The 18481-nt window shown below is 49.7% G+C and overlaps 1 protein-coding gene across 2 annotated transcripts; it reads right to left on the reverse strand.

The window, feature by feature from the left end:
• Positions 1-124: 124 nt before the first annotated feature.
• Toc (toucan) lies at positions 125-18161 on the reverse strand. Of its 2 annotated transcripts, XM_070670936.1 has the most exons (11): positions 17926-18161; positions 13035-13239; positions 12827-12935; positions 11893-12751; positions 11384-11811; positions 11103-11212; positions 7900-8022; positions 6282-6377; positions 4028-4203; positions 3712-3907; positions 125-2753 (listed from the first exon to the last, which is right to left on the reverse strand). In XM_070670936.1, exons 1-11 carry the CDS (start codon positions 17932-17934, stop codon positions 1537-1539), a joined length of 3528 nt encoding a protein of 1175 aa, XP_070527037.1. In that variant the 5' UTR covers positions 17935-18161; the 3' UTR covers positions 125-1536. The 2 variants fall into 2 exon arrangements, with proteins under 2 accessions (XP_070527037.1, XP_070527036.1); XM_070670935.1 differs by lacking the exon at positions 17926-18161 and having other exon boundaries at positions 13035-14593.
• Positions 18162-18481: the final 320 nt, after the last annotated feature.

The following is an 18481-nucleotide window of genomic DNA, read 5'->3' on the forward strand; positions in this document are numbered from 1 at the left end:
TGTCGAGAGAATCCGCTGCAAGCCGCCATCGTCGAATCGAACAAGTAGTATGGTTCGAACGCGCGGCATTCCGCGCTTCCTGCATAAAAGATATCTGGGACAGAGTGTGGAGATTGTTCTGCAATTCATATGGTACTCTTATTTATTCGAGAAGTATATAATACATCGATCTTATCAGCACACATGAGAAAAGAAAACATACTTTCTCGGTGAGTAATACTTGGCTTCCGTGCGTGTGTCGGCCGCGCGCGCGATGCTCTCCTCCCCTCATTTGTATTCTAAGCTACCACTCGCCTATGGAACGGACTGTGAAATTAACGCTCTCGTCCTGAACGTGCTACAGGTTGTCGTTAACGGTTATCACTGCTTTGCTGCGTTTACCAGGTGAATCGGTTCCGCGGCGCTCGCCATCGCGCGCGAAGACGCGCTACGGACAAACGCCGCGCCAGCGAAGTCCGGCAGTTAGATCTTCCTTTCTATCTCTCGTTTCCGAAGAACGCAACAAACGGAAAAAAAACGAGACGAACGTCGTGAGAGACTACACAAATCTAGAAAAAAAAAAGGTATGTTCGCAATATACGCATATAAATATTTTCAGCCTGCGCTGCGTGGTCTTCGCAAAAAAAGAAAACGGATGACGCTTATAAAATATATTCATTCATTATTAACGAGCTATAAAAGTGCGCGGATAATTAAACGTCCGGTAAAACTCTCGAAAGGAACCGCAGTAAAAGTTTGTTAAATTAAACACGACATTGAACACCGCTTCCTTTCAATGTTAGTCACAAGAAAAATAACAATTAAAAAAAAAACATTTAAAAAAATAAAAAAGAAAAAAAAAAAAGACTTTTAGCAAAATGATAATGAAAAAGAGAAAACTTTCGCATGATTCTGCGCGATCGCGAAACTTTGCTGGTGAAAACTGCCCGAAAGGAAGGCACGGCCGTCTCGGTAACAGCAGACAAAGCAATTTCGTTGTACGCATACCGGAAAAATCATAACGCGATGGATTACGAAGATTCTAGTCTTGAATCCACATGGTATACCGCCGCCGTAGATCGCAATAATCGTGCGTCGGGGAAGATAAAACGTCTTCGTAATTGAGAAAACCACGAAAACAATCGCACTAGTCTACTTTATACAGTCGTTAACATTAAAATACATCGTGGAATTCATCTCTTGAATATCTCACTAACGTTATACTTCGGAATCGTGTGAATCGTATGAATCGCGCGGCACATCTGCTTGAAAACGTAAACGCCGCCTTTCTCGCCGCCGAGCCTCGACCGAACGCGTCCGGTTTGCAGGGAGAAAAGTTGAAGAGGCGCGGTACGGCGTTACAATACGAAACGTAAACGTATTTGCAAACGGACGAGAGGGAATGATCAACGAAGATCCGCAGTAAGTCGACTCCGCTGTAGGCGAGAGAACAGGGACAGCGGCCGTGCGGTGATTTTGCGACTCGAAAGAGCACTGTTACGCGGGAGAAAAAACGCGTAGACAGAGTATGGGAGGCCGCGACGGTTCGCTCGAGTGTTACTTGATCGGTTTTCCCCAAGCGAATTGTATTCCCAGTCGGGGAATATCGCTACCGGTGGACGACTCGTCCTCGCTGCTGGATGCAGACGTTTCTTCAGATATCATCGCCTCGCCGCCAGCTTCCTGGGGTCTCTGACCGCCGCCGACGTTGCAGTCGTCCGCCGCAGCCGCTGCTGCGGCGGCTGCCACCGCGGCCGCGACCGCGGAATTCACGGCTGGTGCCGTGGACGACGTGGAAGACGACGAAGAAGATGACGAGGAAGGCGACGATTGATCCTTTCTGGGACACCGTCGTGGCACCGGCGTCGAGATGAACGAAGGCGCCCACGTGGCCTCCTCCTCCTCCTCCACCGTTGGAGTCCGCGCCGAGTCGCACGTATTAGAAATGCTCTTCGATCTCGCTCTGGTATCCATGACGGGTCTCGGGTTCGGCGTCAGCCTGAGCGATCCCTGCCTAGAAACGGTTGTCGCGCTCTCCGAGGACCTGGCCACTTTCGGCAGCGTGTTCAGCGAGTCCGACGATCCCCCCTTCGATAGGTCGTCGATTTCTAGAGTCCAGGAAACAGAGGCACCTTTCTCGACCATAAACTTCATTGTAGACGAGTGGGCGCCGTTTTTGTCGGATGAATAATTGTGCTCCATCTGCTCCGTGCCTGTGGTGCGATTCAGCCGCGGTGTCAACTGATTCGCGAGCACGCTCACCCAGTCGTTCTTGTTACGCAGCTTCCACTGCAGCTCCTCGTTACGCTGCGACAGGCGCTTGTTGTGCTTCGACACCTGGTGAATCGACTCGTGGAGCATCTCATTTTCGTGCGAGATCTGCCGCTCGAAGGATTCTTTCCGCTGAAGCTGCGCCTTCAAATCCTCGCATCTCGCCTCCGCCATGTCGAGTCGTATCTGTAGAGCGTCCTTTTCCTCAATGTCACGCCTGTAGCTGTCCAGTTCGGACCGCAGGGCCGTGTTCTCCTGACTTTTGAGCTCCAGCACGGATCGTAGAGATTCGATCTCCGCCATCAGCGCGGCGCCCTGATCGTGAACCACGGATCGTCTCATCTCCTCTTTCCGCGCTAGCTCGTTGATTTGGTCGGCGCGCAATTTTGCAATTGTCGCGCGATGCTCCCTCGTAGTTTCGTCCAATCGAACGTCGTATTTGTGTCGCTCGTCTTTCAAAGTTTCGACGAGCGTGGCAACCTGCTTCGTCCTGTGATCCTCCACTGAAAACCGGAATGTCGACTTTAGTTTTTTCACTTTCACGCGAATGACAAATTGGCACAGTAATCTTAATCGTCGTACTTCATTTAAATGCGTTTATCGGAAAGCCGTTTTTAATATACTATATCAAATAACTTGTTTCGATACAGTTAATTATTTTTCTTTTTGAAAGGTATATTTAAATGTATAGCTTTATAATATTATTTGGGTAATTTTTAAAATTCTATTTGTACATTTGTACTTTCACTTCCTTGTTTTTTTTTTCTTTTCTATTTTAATTTATGTATTTAGATTTCACATATTTCTTTGTAAATTAATAATATTCAGCGCGGTAATTAAGAAAGTAGAATTTTTATCTGAATAAATAAATATAGATAATTATTTAATCTTTCGACGAAAGTCTGATTTTACGGGCCAATAAAATATTTTGTTGCGGCTCACGTTGAGAAGCAAAAGTGTATACAAAGTTAAATGGATAGCACACATTGAATCTATAATTAGCGGCTATCGAAACGTCGAACGTTACGTGAGAACTAAATTAAGAACCAAATCCTTCGACGAGGAGTTCGAAATATCTTGACGCGAAAAAAGAAAATTGCGAGAGGCCACTTTATCAGGAATAATCGCGAAGAGACGAGCTGCGCGTAGGCACCGCTGAATCGTTCGCTTTAATTAATAATTGTTCCACTTCGTGACCGCGTCGTTACAACATTAGGACGATTCTGCTCGTTGCCACATACAAGTAAAAATTATCCGGCCTTTAATGTAAATGAGAATCAGCTTATTATCCGCTGGCAACAATTTTATATTTGCTGAACAACGCATTTTCTCGTTTGCTTTGCGACCACACACGAGCTACTTTTCTTTTTTATTTGCCAATTGCGTCATCGCGAATTTCCAACGTGTTTATATTCGCGACAAGCCCGAGGAAAATCATCGGGCGTGTTACGTAACACTCACGTTCATCGCGTAGCTGATCCAGAGCTTTGCGATGATCTTCCCTCTCCTCCTCGAGCCTCTCTTCCATGCTAACGCATCTCGCGCGCAAGACATCGATCTCCGAAAGCAAGGCCGACCGTTCGTTCTTCATTTCCTCGCAATCGGCCTTCAGCTTCTCGAAGTCCTTTTTCAATTTAGGAGTGGCGAACGCATCCAGCTAAAAAATATGATTCAGTTACTCTACAAATAATTAAAAAAATAATTTTTTTTTGTAATTTTAAATTAAGTTTTAAATTCAATTTTAAATTAAGTTAATAGCAGCTAAACACGAAAGTACCTCGAACGCTAGATAATGTACGCTCACTGCAAGTGCCTGAACGGCTCGTTCCGCTTGTTCCATGCGGAAATCCGCGAAGGGCACGGTGGTCTGCGCGGCCTGGTCCCGCGTTTCCGGCGACGTTCTCGCTGTGATCGTGTACGTGCTGTTGTGGTGAGCCTCTTTAGACTCGCGATCTGTAATCAGTGTCATCACCGAAGGTGCATCAGTCAAACAGTCATTCTCAATAATCGCGACGCGAGCGCGAGCACCGCCGGCCGAACTAGCTCACTATCAATGAACCAGCCCACGTGCCAATTTACGCAAGTGTCTTGATCACGTGCAATGTATATGAACACCCCGTATTCGCTTTATTATCATCCGCTACCACCCAAATTATCACGGGGAGATCAACGCTTAATCCCGAAGGCAATAAATCGTTTGCGCTCGTTTGTTCGACACTGCCTGGGGCTCTGAAGCACGGACGACATCTCGCATCGGCGAAAACACAGGAAGAAAGTCGACGAGACGAATGAACTTGGAAAGTTACGAAACTCACTCCGTCTCCGTCCGTCTCGCTCAGCGTCAACTCGGCGTCGACTTGACACATGACACGCACACGGACGTTTACACTAGAAAGCCAGGACTCATTCAACGACTAGATAACAACAACGACGTCTGAGCGATAGAAGTCCCACGCTCACGTCTTGAAAACTACGCAAATCTCATTCTCTTTCGTCCTCAGCAATCGGGCCGATTATTGTTCAAGTTCGCCGCTCAATGAAGGAGCAGCGGGTTAAGGTCAGACATGCGACGCGCAGTTTCAATTGCGAAAGCTTGCCAAGAGGCCCTCGCGCCAAAAAGATTCGCTTCCTACACGCTCTCTCGCTTTTCTGGCACCTGCCGTCCCCTCCGTCACGTCATCCGTCGGAAAAACTCAAGTATTTTAGGAGCGTATTCGACGTAGCACATTCAAGATTGCTGTTCCCGCGGGAGACGCGAAGTAAACAGGACCGATCGTCGGCCCGACGAGTATCCTCGATTCTATGACAGTCAGTCGACTCTGCGATGGCCGGGACACCCGTCGACCACCTTCTGTACTCGAGGAGGCTCGGGCTGGCTAACGGGATCGACGGCTTATGATTGATTCCGACCTGGACCGCCATTCGTAACAATCTGCCGGCCGAGTTCGCGCCTCGACTGAATTAGCACGAGCCACGGGCCACTTTGAAGAGCTATCGGCCTCCCACTCCACGTCCATTCTCGCCTCGCCGTCCTCCTAGACGCTTTTCTACCGACAAAGTGGAATTGCCAAGGACGTACCGAAGATGACGGACCATTCTTTTATTCGACGAGTCCTCCTTGGACGAAAATGCGGCGCTCGATCAAATAAAAAAAGCTGAAGCATTAGCTCTCTTCGATTTTTCGACTGAGAAGTGCTAATTGCTCACCAGAGTCCGTGACGACTGCGCTGCACGTCCGGTCGTGATCCGGACGCCAAAAGCGAGTGGTTTTCTGATTTGGTATCGAGCGTCCTTAGATGGAAGAAGAGACGCGCGTGCTTACTTACGGCCGCCGAGCACCGCAAACTGCAACGCTGATGATCGCATATAGCGAACCCTTGTGTTCGGAATACCACGGCGAGTGTCGAACGCGAGAGCGAGTGTGCAATTGATTATTTCTCGAAACAACGCGCCTTTTCAGGCTACTTCTGGGAACAAGTTCTAAGCGAAATGCTCGCTTTCGCTATTTCATTGCTATTTAGGACAATCTCGAGAGACCCAGCGTGCCTTCCCTCTTTCTAATCCCGGCGATAAGCTGGGTCGTGATTTTGTTTTAAGAAAGGCAATCACGTCGCCAGGTAAACAGGTTGACTTCTGGTGCTCCAGACTGTCGGGTGAAAGCCGGGACTTTCTTCGAAACGCGGAGGGATTTTACAATGCGCGACCGAGGACGATGCGTTTTCCTGCACCGAACGAATTAACGCGCCTGGCTGTATATATGTATGTGCGCGTGTGTCGCAGAATAGACGTGGGAACTTTTTTAGAAACCGGCTGCCATTAAAGTGGCACGGCTAATGGATTGGAAAGCACACTGTGACTTGTGAATTTTCACTCGTCCTTTTGCGAAAAGATGTCATTTTCGTTGATCGTTTCTCGAGGAACGAGCGGGTGCCAATTAAACGTCCCGGTGAAATTCGACGCCGAACAAGAAATTCACTTCCTCGGGGCTGTGACAAGCTCCACCCGTGCCGACGTACGTGGCCGAAACGTACCTTTTATCGAGGCAGCGGAGGATTTCTGCTTCGCGCTGGCATTGCCCGTCAATCTCCTGGTTGTCGCTGGTTTTCGCGCCAACGGCGGACTCTTCTCTGGAAAGGTAATACGTTGCGTTAACGAGAGCATGTTAAATACTAAATGGCAGGGATTGCCGAGCCGGGAGCCCGCGTACCGGCGAGCGTGCCCGGGTACCGTACGTCGAGAAACCGTTTTATCGCGCGAGATTGAAGTTCAAGTGTAAAGTACGCACGCTTACGCTTGTTCTATCCGAGGAGTTTCTTACGTATTATTATTGCGCCTTGCTGACATTATTTATTAAGTCTCAAGTCTCTGGATTATCGAGTTATAATATTAAACGTCATTTTTAAACGTTAAAATATTTTAAAACTTTTTTTTAATATTACTAATATATGTATATATATTTTTTTTTTTTTGCAGTTTATTAAATTATATATATATATTTTGTAATTGAAGTCTCTAAAAAAATAGCGCGCGCATTAACTCTACCCATTTAAACGAAATGATGCAGGCGTCAGTCGGGGTGTTAATCGTAAATTTAGTTCGGTATCATCTTCGTGCTCGAATCTAGGCGAAAAAGTGGCCTCGAAACGTCGGTGTGAATATTCATCGCGATTCTCGGCAAGCGTTAAGTCTTTCGGAGAATTTCTCCCGGTCTTTGGTGCGCTTTGAGGGGGAAAGTAGCGAGGTGAAAAGCCACAATCGAACTATGTCAACGTAAGCAACGGTGGTCAGCCGGCCTTCCTATCGACCGAACAAGAGGAAAAGGACCTAGGAGAGAAATTTGCGAAATTATTATTTCAATATGTGCCCCGTTTATCTCGACTCGATCGGTTCGCGAACCGGTAAACGTAGTCAGCCAAGTCGGAAAGAGACGCACTCCCTTCTCACCCCCTCGCCCTTTTATCACCGCTCGTCACGGTAGCGGTGCCCCAGCCGGAAGCACGCGACGGTGCTCCCGTTCCTCGCCGCGTTTCTCCCTCCTTGCCCACCTGATTATCATACCGAGACGTACACGCGTACACTGGCGCGGCGTTATCTAATAATGGGTACTTTCCATTTAGGGCCGATTGTTCCAACTTCTCTGCAAGTTTACATGATAGATAAATCATTGTTTCTTCAGAAAAAAAAAGAAGAAAAAAAAGAAAAAAAAAAAATACAGGTGTATATTTTAGTCGATAGGAAAAATTAACAAGGGAAGAGAGAGAGAAAAAGAGAAAGATTGAAACAATCGGCCCAATTGTGCCAATTGTTTCAATTTCCTCGTGAAATTACTTATCAGATAAACACGCGTCTATCTTTATTTAATCTGAACAGGTTGCTCCAGCTTCCTGGCAAATTTATCTATCAGCTGATATCTTTTTTTTTATCTTTATCTTCTTTTTTAAATAGATACATGGAGATAGACGTGTTTACTTGATAAGTAATCGAACTTTTTCGTAAATTTGTATATCAGGTATTCATATTTTGCTGCAATGTTCTGTGTGGGCTGAGAAATGTAATTACTGGAGATTAATTTACCGAGAAGTTGGAACAGCCTACTCTAAATGGTAGGCACTTAATCTCGGATGATAGGACGAGGTGTCCGACACTCACCGAGTTCCACGGTCGCCACATCGATGCAATTCTTCTTCGCGTCGAAGCTGTTCCCGCGAACTTGACCGGTGTGGCCGTTCGAAACAAACCTTCGGGGCGGGTTCGCGGACGTCGACGATCTCTCTGAAAACAAACGTGAACATTACGACGTGAAGCATGGCTTGGGACCGGAATCTAGGGAACGGCGGATTGACAACATCCGTGAGGCACGAGATCAAGTGACTGTAGGGAACAATGAAACAATCGTCAAAGGGGCCGAATCAGGCACTTTTAGACTCGACTATAATTTCAAAATATTTTTAAGAACAAATATAATAAGCCTAATTATATTTTTAATTGACACAACTATAATTTCATAATATTTTTCACGACAAAATTGATTTTGTTAATTAAAGTTAAATTAAATTCAAATATAATAAATTAAATTTATAATTAACTCAGCTATATAATATTTTTAGAATAATAAATTTAACTCGGCCCTTTTCATGAAATTAATTTTATTTATTGTCAGACATATGAAATTACAGTCGATTTAAAAAGTGAATATCTTCCTCTCGGTTTATATTACGAGCGCTGGCGCACCGGAAGTTATCGCGTCACGCAATCACCGAAAAATCACCCTCGTCTACCTCGTTTGAAACTGCCTAGTCGCATCCCCGTCGAGTCTCGTGCAAAGTCCGTCCTCCTCGGGACGGTCCTGTCCTTCGAGCCTTGCTGGCCCATCGTCATTCAGTTAGTTCTTTCCATTACAATTCACACCGTAAAACCGCTCGTGATCCTCGGTTGTGCGGTCGCGACTGGTCCCGCGCGTGCCACCATCATCCCGCCGTATCTTGCGAGCGTGAGAATCTCCTCGCCACATACATGCTCAAGTATACCGTATCATGCGGCCGTCGTTCATCAGCATATGCAACGGTATACAGCGGGCATCTTCCGCCTCTCGAGTGCCGGCGGCACCGATCGATCGCGACGCCGTTCTCCTTCGAGACCCAGCCGCCGCGATTACGTTGCAGTTGTCAATCGTGGACTGCGGTATATCCAGCGTAGATTTCGCCCGGTCCCCAGAAGAACCGAGTCGCGCCAAGTTGTTACGTTCCCAGGTGATCGTAAGTCGCCTACGCGCTTATCCGCTGCAGGTTCCACGGCGATTTTCCACCCCCGGTTCTTTGGAGGCCGCGTGGGCTCAGCGCCCGGCGATTCCAACGATTGCGTAAGGCCGCGCGGGGCGGACCGAGGGACCGGTAGCCGAGCACCGACAGTCGTCGACCTTGGCGACGCACGTGGTCGTCGGTCGGCCGGGTACACCTGCCGCAGCCGCTGACGAAGGTGGGGATGGAACGGGCGACGAAGGGCGGCGGGCATCCTCGCCGCGCGACGGAGGTGCGCGACGACCGGGCATCGCGAAAAGGTGCAAAGAAACCACGGCGATAGAAGCCCGCCGGAAATAACGCCGCGAGTGGCGTTGACCCGCGCGAGCTGACTATGGTTCGAGTCGAGCCGGTGCGAGGACCGGGTGCTGGTTGACCGGTAATCGTAGGGCCCACAATTCGGATTAGACAGATCGAAATCTATTCGGAATGAAAAAAAGGATGCCTGGTTTAATCAACTTCGTTTCGAATCGTCAGATTTTCGATATAAATTTGATCTTGAATTCTATGCTGGTACGAACTTAAAATCCGCATAATATTCGATGTTAATCTCCGGTTTGATACGAGCCTAGCACGCGGCTTACATTGCACCTTACGCGTTACCGTTCGCGGCGGGCCCACTGCGAGACACGGTCCCTCTTTCTCGAATAACGGGGACGTGCAATTCCGGTACGACAAGTGGGGGACGCGTTGGAGAACGTCGATCGTCTCCGCAGGCAAACGGTGAACCGAACTTTTTAGAGATTCGCTAAACAATTTTGCAAATACTCGGACCTGTCTCACGCACGTGTTCGCGCACGCACACGCGTGCGCGCAACAGAGAGAAGGGCGACGAGAATGTAACGGGAAAATAGGTCAGAGGCGAGGCTTCGAAAAAAAAAAAAAGAAAACTGAACCGTCGTATTCTCCTCTTTTCGCGCACAACCACGTCGTTGGAGAACGGCAACGGGAATCACAGTCTCAGGTCTTCGGCACGGGTTTGAACTTCGTAAACGCGAGTAACAATCTCGAGAGTCCGGTCCAGCGGTAGAATATACCGAGCGCACACGGGCAACTCGTTAACGAGACGTCGGCTGTCAGCAGCTTGCTCGTTCTTTTTCCCGTCCTCCTCGGCCCCGCGTTATGGGTTTCTCACGCACCGCCACGCACTATCCGGTGACCCGATTTTGCGCGAACGAGGTGCGATAGGTGCACGTCTCACGAGAGAGGGACGACGATAGACGGCTCTAATGCAACGGGGATACACATGCGCGTACACACGTATCAATTGCATGCATGTGTATGTCACACGTGCACATCACATCGTACGGCGACCTGGCACGAGATCCACCGAGGACTGCCGACCGGACGCTGGATGCGACTGCGGCGAAGCTGGCCGACGCGCGCCGGCTTAACGCAGCTTCCTCTTACTTTACAATAGAAGCAAAACGACGCCTCGTGCTCCCCATTGGCGCCGGCTGCAGGGGCGATAAAGTTCCTTCTCGGCATCCTCGAGCTTTTACTCTCGGGTCGATAAGAAAACCTTGTCTCTCTCTATCTCTCTCTCTCCCCAGTAGGTAAACGCTCCGTGAACTCCAAGATTTCTTGTCGAGAATTATTGATCCATGCATCTTCGAGTTGTTGAGATATCGCTTCTTGAATTCGTTCGAATATATTCCGTGGAACAGCATTGGTTGATTAATCGTTTGCGGAAAATCCGAGACTAAATCAATCTCGTTTTCGTATTTATTCGAACTACGTTTCACTTTTAAAGGTCAGTTTTAAAGATCACAGGGATTATAATGATTAATCTTGAAATTATCCGACGGCGTCGAGAATATTTTTTTACAAGTCCGCACAAGTTTTTTTTTTTTTTTGGAATGTATGTAAAGTGTATGACAATATGATAAATCACATACAATAACATTTCATATATAATTACATATTAATTATATTAATTAATATTTAAATATGTTTATTCAAAAAATATAATTTTTATTTTTAATCTCAATTTATCTACGTGATTTAGCATATTCTTGTAAAGTTTTCAAATATGTGGATATCGATGTTACTTACTTAGCAAGTCTTTGCTTGGACCACTGCTGAGGTCGCTCATAGAACTGCGAACCGAACTTCTGGCCGTTTCCTGCGTTGGCGATTTCATCTCCTGCCAGCCACGCAGTCTCCTAAAATTTAATATTCTCAATATAACTAGAAAAAATACGCTTTTACCGTCGCAATTATATACATTTGAAATAAATCGTCGACGTCATTTTAGCTCATTAGTAAATGAAAAAATATTTTGTATATTAATGTAAAAGTAATGGCTGCAATTCATTAGAAAGTTCAAGCCTTGCCTTTTATCTTTATTACTGTTGTTATTCGTATCGCCAGCTTTCTTTGACATCGGCCTCGTGGAGGGTGACAGAGACAGATTTTGCAGCACTCTCGATTTTACTTCTTTCCTCACCGATCTTGTCCTCTGTTCATTTTTACCGGCCTCTATCTTATTCATCACAGCATCCCAGCGACCGCCTTTTCTAGTCGACCTCTGACGCCTCGCCTCCTTTTCGTCGTCCTTCGAAGAAGATTCGATCATCGCTTTGATTTTCGAGACGACGTTTCTTTTCGGCATCTTGTACTTCTTTAAAGCCACTGTGTCAGTTTTGCCTTGCTGTTTCAACCTGATACTTTCGTTTTTCTCCATCTTCTCGATTACAGTAACTTCGACAGTAGCGGTAGAATTGTTTGTGCTGTTTAATTCGTCCAGAGGCTTTGCGGGAATCTACGTTAAATAAAAAAAATAATTAATACATTTTTTTCTTAATTCTTTGAAAAACTGAGCTGAACTTTCGCGTTAGTATACCTGAAAGTAATCCATGACAACGTTTGCCACGACAGGCGAGGGCTGACTCCTCTGAGAGAGCTCGGTATCTCCGGTATCAGGCGTATGGTCGTCGTTTTCTTCCGGCGCTTGTTCACCTGACACCTGCAGCTTATCCAGGTCCGAGTAGATTCCGCTCGAGTCCATCTCTTCTCCGGTAAAGGTAGGGCAAACGCGTTCGCCCGGTGCGCAAAACAGGGTGCCGTCGATCACCTGCGCTTTCCTATCGCCCCGCACGATTTCCTCGTGAGCGTCCGCGTCACTCTCGGTGAAGAAGTCCGAGTCGGTCATCGGATCCTGGCGGCAGGGCGCAGGAAGATTGACCGGCGGAACTGCCATGGACGGTGGATCCGCGCCGCGACTCGCCGGCCTCGAGTTTTCGCCGTCTCCCTGGTAACCCGCTTCAAGACTAGTGATACTCGTGACCGAAGTAACGAAGCTCACCGGCACGGTGTTGCCTCTGATGGGCTCTACGGGTTTAGGATCGAGCGGCAACTCCTCTGGTGAGGGAGTTCTCTCGGTGCAGCCTTCTTCCGCGGGTTCCACGTCCACCAGTGGCCTCGTCGAGGCGGACGCTCGGGTCAGTGCCAACTTCGAGCCGGCCGATCCAGTGAGGTTCTCGCAGGATGGTGTCCTGGAGCATTCCAACGCCACCGTGAAATCGGTCATCTGGTCCGGCGTCAGAATACCAAGACTTTCGTCGTGCTCGAAGGAGTTTTGTTTGTTCAGCATCAAATAGTGCGGCGCTGGGCTCGCATCATTATAATTAGTCAGGGCTGTTTCTACGAGACAAGTGTCACCGACATCCTCGATCATGCTCAACTGAGTATCTTCAAGTAACCTGCAATGCAACAGGCAGCATGAAATATTGGTAGGTCTTAGGATAAAATACGAGACGTTATATACGATTCCATACCTGAATAGGCTGCTCTTCTCCTCGCTAAAGTGCACCAACTGCTGCACATCGTTCTTTTCAATGTCCCACACGGGCGATATCGTGAACGTCTGATCTCCTGCTGAATTAGCTGTAAAAATACACTCACATTAGCGTACGTTACACGTTTTTAATTAATTATAAATTGAGTTAGAAATTAATTAATGTTACACGTAGAAGTAATTTTTACCTTTGCTGGTGGGCGAAGACGTCGCAAAGCTCGAGAACTCCCGCGGAGTGGGCGACTCGTTCTCGGTGTTAAATTGAAAGCATCCCGAGAAGATCGTTGATCGACGACTTCCCGTAAGACGCCTCGACGCCTCGATTACTCTCGATTTAGGGAAGAACGACGGCCGTGCTGGCCGTGGCACAGGTATCCGGCTCTCACCTACGTTCTGTAGACAAAAGAACATTAACGTATGACCGTGCAATTATCTCGAGTCACGCAAAGATCATTCTGCTACAGTGATAAAAAAAAAATTTCTCTCTAATTGCAATCATTTACCGCCTAATTGTAACAATAGTACCTTATATGTATATGTATTCATATAATTTTTTTTTTCTTTTTTTTTTTTTCAATTTTTCAAGGCCAGATCCGATTTGACGAACAAGAGTAGAGTCCAATGCCCTTGGCCTACCTCCAAATAATAGCCCCACCCCTCGTACAGATGAATCAGAAATGCCTCTGTCAGTTGGTTAATTTAATTTTAGTTTGCGTGACGACGTCTCTCTCTTTCTCTCTTCTCTTTTCCTCTCACCTGAGCCTGCTAAACGTCGCAGTTTACCACGCGATTTCGTACGGTTCCTCCTTTTCGCCACGTAACAAACGTATCTACATAACGTCCGAGCCGGCGATGAGCACGAGACAATTACGGCTAATTGTCGTGCTCGTTTTCTTTCCTCCGCGAGACGCGAGGTGTATATTAATACACCGCCGTTTTAAACGCCCGGCAACTCGGCGTCGGATCTTCTTTTCTCTTCTCTTTCTACCTCTATCTCTACGTATCTCCGTTTTTTTTTTTTTTTTATCTTTCTTTTCCCCGCTCGCGGGCAATCCGCCGAAGTGTACCGGCGGAACGGAGGCAGAACTGTGCTAGCGTGTCTACGGATAATAGCCGGTATCGCCGATGCTCTCCCCGAACCGAGAAACGGGACAGCACGTAGCCGACGTGTGCGTGCGTGAGCTGATCGACGATAGAGCGAACGCCGCGCGCGTGTATACGCGGGGCTTGAGAACTAGGTTACTGCGAACCGCTACGCGGTTCGGGCCCGCCGACCGTAAATTATCAACGAAACCTCTTTTTTTTTTTCTCCCAATTGCCGAACTCGCGCGTACGGGAGGCTAGTCGCCGTCGCGGGGTTCAAAACCAAAGGGAGAGTACGAAACGCGGATTAACGACGGCGGTAACAGCACCCGCTCGCCGCGTCGCGCGAATCTGGCCAATTAATCTGCCGCAATCGGGCCAATTTATCTCGAGCCGCGGACGTGTAAACAAGGCGCGGAACTATGCATTTATCCGGGGAAGCGACGGGTGTCCGTCGCGCGACATTTTCACCGCGCCGCCGGCCTCGCGGTTTCCACAGAATCAACAGAAGCCCGCGCGCGAGAAGCGGCGGCGTAATGGGTCAGCAATCATCACGGCCACACCGGTTTCCACGCCGCCTTTCACGTCCCGCGATTTTTATTCCGTCGTAATCAAAATCCGTTTTCTCGCGCGGGGTGCGCCTAGGCACGCGGATGCGGTAAAATGCCAAAGGTAAGAAAAAAAAAAAAGAGATAAAAAAAATATAAAAAAAATTAAGAAGAAGAAGAGACGTAAGCGCGGCATCGCGGGGAAAAGGCGAGCGCGCTTGGCCGCGAATTAGGCAATCGCGGATGAAATTTGCATGCCGGGCGCCGCAAAGCGCCGTGCAAGAGGCCGGGGGATCGCGCGCCAGATCTATCTCGGAGACTTAATTCGTGCTAATTCGCGCCGACGCGTGTTCAACAGTCGCGGTTCGTTACTTTCCGAGATACATTAGACGAGGAGGCCCGTCTCAGCGGCGTCGCGCATCCGCGCGCTTCTTCGACGAATTTTACGAGGCTGATTCCGATTCCTCGGCGTGACGGTGACCGCCTGCTAAAAGTCGCCCGAGTGAAATACGTTCCGCCTCCTTTCGCGCCCGAAGGTGAAATCGCGGGCAGCGCGGGAGGCAACGCCGCGCGTTTTCCATTCAGGTGGAAACCCAGAAGGCCTCGCAATGCTTCATCGTCGGCAGAATTCCCGCGGCGCAATTATCGACTTGCGTATCGCGCAATTAAGATAATGCCGCGCGACGGCGGCGGCCCGTAAGCGCTCGCCGTATCGGCGGCGCAGTTCGCCGGCGTGCAATTGATTATAATTCCAAGCGATATACGTGCATTCCCGCGCCTGTGGCACGCGATCGACCGCCGAGCGTCCGCGTCGCCCACGGAATCAACCGTCCACGAGTGGACGGCGATACAGCGATATCGGGACCAACCCCAATCTCCTCTTTTTTTTCTCTCTCTTCACTTCCTCATTTAATTTACAAATTTGTCTACACACCTGGCACGGGCTCGCATCCGCAATCGTTTCCCAGAACCGAGGACTGCGTTCACGCGCGCTTGGCGACTACACTTATCCGACGCGTTACGTAAAGCGGCGGAGTATCGGGCGTTATCGGTGTCAATGTCAGCGATGCGCCGAGTATTGTCGCATCGTCATTGTCCGCGCGAACGTCGGCGAAGTTACTGCACGAGCAGAACGTAACACAACCATCCCCTTTAGGCTGGACGCGAGCAAGCTACCGTCGCACGCTGGCCGACGTTCCATCGCGGATGCTCGCGGGCCTCGGTGCGGCCGTCCGGCCGAGCTTCGACTGCGCCTCGAGTCTGCCCGGGCTCTCTCCTCCACCAGCTCCGTTAATAAGCACGCGCGTCGCGGGGCCGTAATTAATTTCAATGGAACCCATTGAAGCCGTCTTGCCCGACGAGGCGGCCATACGCGCGGCGGCCGCTTTCATTGACCAGACAATCGCAACAAGTTACACCGCGCCTCGAGTATCCCGAAGCCGAGAAACGCACCTCCGTGTCATTGGCATCTCCCGCGCGGCACTGACCGGACCCTCGCGTTCTCCGCGCTCCCGTGCCGTGGTTTTTCCGCGGGATCGCCTGGGAGAGGAAAGAGATAAAAAGATAGAGAGAGAAAGGCAAGGTGAGAAGAGGAGGGGAAGAGGAAAAAAATGAGGAGCGCAACAATTTCGCGCCCGCGGCGCGTCGGTGGGATCGATAGCGACTAACGACGAAAGCCGCGGATCGCGGAGTACGACAATGAGCGTTCCTCCCGGTTACACCTGCCGCTGTGACGTCTCCGCCGCGACTGCCAGGCGCGTAGCGAGCGACGACGACGACGGCGATCGCTGTACGCTATCCCGCTGGCATTCACACGCACCGGCCCGTGAATCCGCGCGTCCCCGCCGACGATTGCACGTGCGTCGAAAAACGGCGCTTTCCGCTCGGGATCGTCAAACGTTTCGGCTTTTTCCTTTTTTTTTTTTTTTTCTTTTTTTCGGACGATTTTAGATCCGAAGCTCGGGTAATCAATCTTCACTTGCGTCATTCTCAACTCCTTCGATCGTTAGATAACGAAGATTCCTATTTACATAATTGTTATCAGATAGTAGTGGAAGACGTTGGAATTCTCGGCGACGCAAGCTTGAGCGTCAGTCTGTCGGCTTTAATATTCCGTAACCGGTACAGGCAAAACATGACTGCGTCCGAAGTTGGGTCACCGAATGGAAAGCACCCGTTGCTTGAACGCGCGTGCACGAGGCGACGTGTCGCTGAATTGTTATTATCATTATGCGCGACGCGGCTCGATCGCTCGATACCGCGGCCGTAAACTCGAGGCCTCTCGAGAGACACGTTTTCCCTCCTAACTCGGGTTCTGGGATACGATTGTCGTCGTTTATTACCCGGCGACTGTTACTTGCAAAATACGCGGCCTAGGAGTATCGCGATATCGCGGTTATTGTGGACCACAGCGCGGAGAAAGTCGCGGGTATCTTCGCGACCTTCCCACGCTGGGAATTTGACGTCAACTCTGAAACTAATCTGCGGAAGAGATCTTTCGAAATCGATCTCCGACCGAATGCAAAGAAAGGAGGAAAGAAGAGGAAAAAAAAACAGAAAAAAAAAAAAAGAAAAGGAAAAAAAAAAGAAGAAATAACAGGAAAAGATAAACGGAGAAAGAAAAAGAAGAAAAAATTAGTAAAAAGTAAACACAGGATCACCCAAGACTCCCGACCGGCTTTTGTTTTTCAGGCCTGCCTACTATCACGCTGGCGGATCGCTAGCCCGCCGTATTCTCGCGCGCGGTAAATAGAGCACTGGGAAATTCGCCAATGTCCAGATTATCTGTCCCGCGTCTGCGCCGTCGGCCACGCTCTAAATTATGCAAAAGTAGCATCGCGGCCGCGGCCGATCCAGCTGTGATACTATTTCGCCGACGTTATCGCCGCGTCACCCCTCACTTCCCCCTAAACCCCCTCGATCGCGAGTAGACGCGGATTACGCGGGATTCCCGGCCCGACCGACCGCCTTCTCGCGACGACCGACGTGGCGGCACAGTTCGCGTCCTTCTGCCAAACAATCTCGCGGAACCGCGGAACACCCAACGAGAGCGTACAGATAAATATCACCCGCGCGTTTACTCGAGCCGCCTGTCCTATTTATCGTCCCCGTTGGGCTGTTAATACGAACCGCGAGCTGGCTCGCGGCGACTATTTCGCCACCGACGTTTTCTCTTTCCGAGCCGCGGATTCTGGGAAAACGTCGGCTCGGCGAGAACGACCGTTTACCGCGCTTAGAAACTCGACGCCGAGAGAGATCGGCCGACGAGAAGAAAGAGAGATAGATAGAAAGACAGAAAGAGAAAGAGAGAGATCAATCAAAGAGAAGAAACAAAAAGAGAAACGCGCGTTTTTCCGTCCACTCGCTTCTCTACCCCCCCCCTCCCCCTCTTCCCACCCCCCAACTTCTTCTTGCTGCCGTCATCCCCTGTGCGTTTCAGGCGGCTTACCTTGGCCATGTCGTGGGTGGGACCTCGGCGACGTTTATTCGCGGCTCGGCCGACCTCCGCTGTTCCCGGATGCGCGTTCCTCGCACGCGACAAGTGCCGACGAGAGTGCCCCGGGTCGAAGCATGCCCGCTGAGCCCGCACGTAACGATATCACCGAGACGAGAAGCTCGCACCGGAATCGCCGCTGCGCCGCCGAACCGCCGTGGACTCCCGTCGCGCCACCGTTCCCTCGCGACGCCGACGACGGTGTTATTGATCGACGCCGTGCAGAGGCGTCGCTGTCCGGCGCTGATGCCCCGGCGCTGTGCCGCGGCGCTGCCGCGGCCCGGGGGTGGAATCACGCCAACGAGATACTTTTTCTTCAGTAGGGCGATACGGCGGGACGAAAGCGCCGAATTGTTGATGCCTCGCTACTGCCGGCGGATGTTTCGCGATCACTGAGCGACCCCGCTCGTTTCAAGATCGCTCGGAAGCCCTGAAATGCCGAAAACACATGTTACTCGACTCTTTCCTTTTTTTTCTGCTGGTTCTACCTTTTTCCCCTTTCGTCTCTTTC

This window comes from Cardiocondyla obscurior, linkage group LG22 (assembly GCF_019399895.1).
Source record: "Cardiocondyla obscurior isolate alpha-2009 linkage group LG22, Cobs3.1, whole genome shotgun sequence".
Taxonomy (NCBI): Eukaryota; Metazoa; Arthropoda; class Insecta; order Hymenoptera; family Formicidae; genus Cardiocondyla; species Cardiocondyla obscurior.